Here is a 6041-nt window from a genome sequence, read left to right as displayed (position 1 = left end):
CATGGTTGTGCCTGCATCCACCTCTCTGCAGCCAGAGCTGAGGGATTTTGGGATTACCTGGGGTGGTGGGGACCTCCGGGAGCCCAAACGAATCCTAATATTGCAGGAGAAGGTGCTCAGGGCTCAGCCCCAGGGCACGGATACACTCCAGGGCCAGCAGCCACGAGGAACTGAGCAGAGGGGAGGGGGTGCAGGGATAACACCCACAGCCAGCAGTGGGGTGGGAGAGATCTCCTTCCCAGAATGGGAATCAGGGATCTGCTGTGGGTTCTTCACCCTCAAACCCAGCTCCTTCCCCACACGATCCCAGCCAGGATTGGCTGCAGCTTTGGGGCTGAGGGTGGATTGGAGATCCTGCACATCATCAAAAGGTTCAAGGGCCAGAGCATCACTGGGACCCTCAGTGTCCTCCTTGACAGAGGGATTTCTGCTGAAATCCTCAAGCCACATCCTCAGAAGAAGGAGATGAGCCTGCTCCATGCAGAGGATTAAGTGTCCACCGAAACCTTGCAGAGCTGTCACAACCTTTGGGGGATGTTTCAGATGACTTTGTCAGGCACAAACATTGACTCCAGACTGTGCTGAGTTGGGTCAGTTAAAAACAACCTGGCAGCAGCCATTTCTGAAGAAAACCAGATCAGTTTGAGAAATATTTTTCCTTTCACGAGTTAAAAAAAAAAACAAACAAACAAACAAAACAACAACAAAACAAAAAGTAAAAGGTATGCATTTGCCCCAGCTGAGGAGCTCAAAAGGGACACTGAAGGGTTTGGTACACACAGTTCTCAACATGGAAAACAAGGCAAATAAGGGTGAGAAAAGCAAGTATTAATTGGATTAAAATAGTTTGGTGGATGTTTTTAGCAGCCTCTTAGAAAAACAGCTGTAATAAATCACTGGTGTGGATCAAGAACTCTACAGTTTGGCCAAAACATCTTGCAGCATCTCCAAGTTTTCTTTTGAAAAGGACTTTATTGAGCTTTAACCCCCACTGCCAACCAGTGGCAGAGCCAGGAATAAATCCTGGCAGTGTGAAATCCCACCTGGAGCAAACCCTGGCACTGTCAAATCCTGCCTGTCCCTACTGAGCTGTGCCCAAACAGGGACTTTCCCACATCAGTCCTGGCTGTCCCACTCCTGCCCTGAGGGGAGGGAGAGCAGGGACTTGGCAGTGTTTGACTGTTGATGGCCAGAACGTGGGGAATTTCCAACGGGATAATGGCCCAGGCTGTCCAAGTGCCCCGTGGGGATGATGTTCCAGCCTGGATGGGTTCCTGAGTGTCTGCCAGCAGCAGCACATGTGGGCAAGGATGATGATGATGCCCATGTTTGCTCCCTGTGGACCCTGTCTGGATGCCCAGGTGGGTGAGGATGAAGATGATGATGAAGCTCATGTTTCCATGGACCCCACCTGGCCCCTCAGCTCAGCTCTCAGTAGCTCAGGTCACACCATGAACTGGCTGACCTGGGAAGGGTTCCAGTGGGTCCCACAGCCCCATCCTCTGTCACCATTCCCATAATCTCTGCTCCTCTGAATTTCTCCTGAGTCTTCCCACCAAACCCCAGGGATTTTGCCTTTCCCAAGAGGCGGGATGCAGCAGGCTGCTCCCAGCCTTGCCATCCTCACCCTGAGCCTTGGCACCACCCAAGCAGTGTGCCTGTTCCCACCAGAGCTGTGACTGTTGTGCTGGGGCTGTTCTGGCATCAAAATGCTCCATCCCAATCTTGGGGAACTCCAGGATCTTCTTTTGTTGAAGCCTCCAGTGCTCAGCTGTCGTCAGGTGTGCAAAGGCAGGAGGAATGGCACCGCAGCAGAGTGCAGGGACACACATGTCCCCTCAAGTGGTGCCATAAAACCCAATATTCCCATGCCAGGCCTCAGGGATGAACCTGGACCCTGCCATCAGGTGCCTGGTGGTTTCTGCAGGGCCGGCGGGAGTAGGTGGTTCCAGTCTGCTGGGGTGACTCTGCCATTTGCTGCACTGGGTTAGGGGAAAAAATGGACCTGAAATTGTCATTGTCATCGATTACATCTCCTAAAACCCCTCAGTAAATGTGGACAGGGTTGGAAGAGGAAAGGGACTACCTGGGTTTGGATTTCTCCTTCAAAACTACCGCCCTGTTTTCTTTCCCTTGGTTTTCTCCTTATCCGAGAGACTCTGCCATACCCATCTGTGAGGACACCCTGCTCAGAGATCACAGCACCACAGCCTGGGAGCTAAACTTTATTGTGCAGAACTTGTGCCCCGGCTGGTGCCAAAGTCAACCTTTGAGTTTCTTCTGAGCCTTTTTTACCCTGTTCCTGCTCAATCCTGGTGCTCCTGCTCCCTCAGCTGACCTGGTAACACTTCATCAGCTCCACCACTGTCCTCTCCTCCTCAGTTTCCTTTTCCAAGTGGGTCTCCATGGGATGGGCTTCCCTCCCTGCCTCACAGCTGGCCAGGCAGCCAGGCTGGCCAGCAGCCTGACAATCCCTGCTCTGCAGCTTCCTGAACAAATCCTGGCTGCTCTCCTTCTCCGCCTGGCTCAGGAGAGCCACGTTCAGCCCGAAGCGCTTGGTGCCCGCCAGGCTCTGCAGGATCTGAAGGACGGCAGCTCTGTCTCCAGGATGGATGCTCTCTGCCAGCACTGTCAGGAATTCCCCCAGGAGGCCAAAGCCCACATCAGCCTGGAAGATCCTGCCCAAGGCCTCCCCTCCGAGCTCCAGCAAAAACTGGTATTTCTCTGTCCCACTTTTCAGGCATCTGCGCCAGTCTCGGTGAAATTCCGCAGCGGTCCCAGGCAGCTGATCCAGCTCCTGAAGGAGAAAGGAGACACTCAGTTCCTTTTGTTTTGTTCCCTCTTGAAGACTTTGATCCCCTCGCCTCGATCAGCCCATGGACAGCCGAGATGTTTTTACCAGGGGCTTTGGCAGCACAAGGAGCTGCTGAGGGGGAAAAGGGGAAGACAAGGAAATGCCAGGTGCCTTCAACCCTGAGAAACCAGGGAACTCCAGGGGGAAAAGGGAAGTGTGGATGAGGTGTGACACCCAGTATGAACACAGATGGCTGTGGAGTGGCCCCAACCCCAGCCAGAGTCAGACTCTGCCCAGCCTGGATCCACCAGCACTGCCTGGGAAGGGATCTCACAGAGATCGGGGCAGGGCAGGGAACACTCTGAGCACACAGAGGAAAAGCCAGGGAGTGGCAGAGAAAAGGTGGGAGATGAAAACCCCAGAAAATGTGCAGATGCCCTGTCTGGTACCACCTGGCATTGGTGGCTTTGTGGCAGAGCAGAGGCTGAGAGCTGAGCTCCAAGTGGCATTCCCAAGTAAAGGAAATCCCATTTTATACCAGTTCTAATGAACTGCTGAGCCCAGCCCCACTGGGTCACCAACACACAGGCTGAAGGAGGAGGCAAATGTGCAGCTTTTCTATAGCCAGGGAACAAAGCAAAGTGACACCAGCTGGGGCTGAGCACAGATGGAGAAGCTCTGGAGATCTGAGCCTGGTGCTGATGGAACCAGGAGCAGGATTTGCTTGGGGAGATCATTGCTCAGTCCAAGCAAACACTGCATTACTCAGGAGAGTTGCAGAAGATCTTACAATAAACACACGTCAATGAAACCCAGCATCATAAACAAGCCTTGAGATTGTTTATAAAGCAATCCATGAAATCGCCTTATCATGGGAAACATGGCCAGAGCCCACGGCAGGGGCAGGAGATGACTCCAATCACAAATGACTTGGACAGAAAATGTCCTGTCCCTGTTTCCCACTGCTGAGGGTCCCAGTGAGCTGGTCAGCCTTGGGCAGGATTAACCCAACCCAGCTCTTTTCCATGATCATTAAACCATGGGCAATTCCCTGTGCTCAGGGAATCTCTGCAGCCAGAGGCTGTTCCAGGGAGGATCCTGGTGCACAGCCCTGGCTCTGGGTCAGGCTGCAGCTGCTGGGAGCTGCTCCCAGCCAGGAGGGACAGCTCCCACAGACTGCTCCTGGGCACTGGGAGCTCTGGGTCCAGGGTGTGCAGCCAGGCCTCCATTCCCACAGGGATGGAGCGGACTCTCCCTGAAGAGGCCCAGCCTGACCCCGTGCTGATCCAAATTCCGATATTCCAGGGGCCTGGAGCATTGGCTCGCACCCAGAGTGATTCCTGAGTAACTCCTGCATTCCAATTAACGCCCAGATGATTCCTGAGTCATTTCCAGCTGTGGATGAGGCCCCAGCAACCGCTCCCTCACCTGTGGGATCTCCACAGCGTGGGCAGGTGCTGCCTGGGCTGGGGCTGCACAAGGATTCCACAGCACATTCCTCCTCTGTCCCAGCCTGTCCTTCTTCTCCAGAGGCTTCAGGTGAGAAGCCAGGACAATCTCCCTAAAGGGAACAGGGACAGGAGGGACACATGGCAAGAGAAAACACTTTGAGGCCTCAAGCTGCTCCTCTGAGCCAATTTCTGACTTTGGCTGTGTGGATCACCCAGAGGGGCTGGACAGGCCGGAGGAGCAGGCCCTGACTGATACAAGGATAAACCAGCTTAAAATCCCTGGGGAATCCCATCAAGATATTTGGGGCAGAAGCCACTTGAAAGTGTTTTCCTGCCCCTCAGGCATCAGGTGGCATGGGGGAATGAGACAGACATGAATCCATGAATGGAGTTTGAGCTGGTCCCAGAATGCCTCTCAAGGGTGGTCAAAGTCCTGGATCTACCTATGGATCCTGGATGGAGATGGACAGGGAGCCCCCGGATGGATCCATGGGGAATCCAGGAGTTTGGAGGGCACTGGGAGTGCCTAACACTGCCCCTGGAGCAGCCCTGGACACAGCAGGGACAGGCTGGGAAGGGCACAGGGGACACGTCACCCTCTGCTCCTGCTCTCCCAGCACGGCCTGGGGCTGTGGGGAGAGACGGGGGGGCTGGGCTGGGCTGGGAGAAGGTGGCATTGTCCTGGGGAGGGGACAGTGCCACTCCACTGCTGGCTACAGCCAGGCCACCACGGGTCAGGCACGGAGCAGGGACAGATCTCAGCCCACACTGGGCCATCTGAGGAGCTCTGGGCCAAATCTCAACCACGGCCGAGTGGGCTCTGTCCTCGGGGCTGTTCCGGGCACCCCGAGGCTGCTGCCCCTCGGGTCCCCCAGAGCAGTGCTCGGGCCATCAGCTCTGCGCTCAGACCTCGAGGGGTCCCGGAGCCGCCAGACGAGTTCCCGGCTCCTCCCGGGCCCCTCGGGCCGCTCCCCGAGCCCCGGACCTGAACTGGCCGTAGTCGGGGACGCCCTGGCGCAGCGCCCGCAGCTTGGCCTCGCCCTCCCGCTGCCGCCGCTCGTCCTCCGCCAGCGCCGCCCGCAGCTCCCGCTGCAGCGCCGGGAGCGCTCCGGCCGGATCCATCCCGGCCTCCATCCCGGCCTCCATCCCGGGCTCCATCCCCGGATCCATCCCGGGGCGCGGGCAGGCACCGCCGCCGCCTGCGGGACGTGCGGACAGGGCCGGCCTGGGGCACAGGGACCCCTCCTGTGAGACAGCCCTGCCGGCGATGGCTTCGAGGACACACTTCTGTCACAACAGCGCTGCCGGACTGGCCCGACAGCCCCGACCTATCGCGACAGTGCTGCCGTGTGACCCCCACTGTGACAGCCCAAAGGCCGCGCACGTGGGTGGCAACCGGGAGCCTCTCCCCTGTCGGAACCCTCCAGGCCCTGACACAACCCCGGCCGCGGGCCCGCTCTCTCTATCGCGACAGCCCCGCCGGGTGACGAACACCTCGGCCGCGGGGCCGCTCTCTCTATCGCGACAGCCCCGCCGGGTGACGAACACCTCGGCCGCGGGCCCGCTCTCTCTATCGCGACAGCCCCGCCGGGTGACGAACACCTCGGCCGCGGGGCCGCTCTCTCTATCGCGACAGCCCCGCCGGGTGACGAACACCTCGGCCGCGGGCCCGCTCTCTCTATCGCGACAGCCCCGCCGGGTGACGAACACCTCGGCCCCGGGGCCGCTCAGCGCCGCTCCCGCCGCCGGAGCGCCGGGGCCGCGCAAGGTCCTCGGGGCTGCCCCGGCCGCGCCTG

General features: G+C 58.1%; 1 protein-coding gene across 1 annotated transcript; it reads right to left on the bottom strand.

The window, feature by feature from the left end:
- Nucleotides 1-728: 728 nt before the first annotated feature.
- CCDC103 (coiled-coil domain containing 103) lies at nt 729-6020 on the bottom strand. Its single transcript, XM_053965090.1, has 3 exons — nt 5231-6020; nt 4223-4355; nt 729-2797 (listed from the first exon to the last, which is right to left on the bottom strand). Exons 1-3 carry the CDS (start codon nt 5413-5415, stop codon nt 2330-2332), a joined length of 786 nt encoding a protein of 261 aa, XP_053821065.1. The 5' UTR covers nt 5416-6020; the 3' UTR covers nt 729-2329.
- Nucleotides 6021-6041: the final 21 nt, after the last annotated feature.

The sequence above is a fragment of the Vidua chalybeata genome, chromosome 26, assembly GCF_026979565.1.
Source record: "Vidua chalybeata isolate OUT-0048 chromosome 26, bVidCha1 merged haplotype, whole genome shotgun sequence".
Classification (NCBI taxonomy): Eukaryota; Metazoa; Chordata; class Aves; order Passeriformes; family Viduidae; genus Vidua; species Vidua chalybeata.
The sequence above is the reverse complement of the archived record's forward strand: the minus strand, read 5'-3'. Positions and strand labels throughout refer to the sequence as shown.

Bases quoted from the DNA above. Each gene is read 5' to 3' on its own strand.
- CCDC103 (XM_053965090.1), bottom strand. From the start codon at position 5,415: ATGGATCCGGGGATGGAGCCCGGGATGGAGGCCGGGATGGAGGCCGGG. The intron at 4,356-5,230 runs GTCCGGGGCTCG...TGTTCCCTTTAG, and splicing joins CCCGACTACGGCCAGTTCAG to GGAGATTGTCCTGGCTTCTC. The intron at 2,798-4,222 runs GTGAGGGAGCGG...TTTCTCCTTCAG, and splicing joins ACGCTGTGGAGATCCCACAG to GAGCTGGATCAGCTGCCTGG.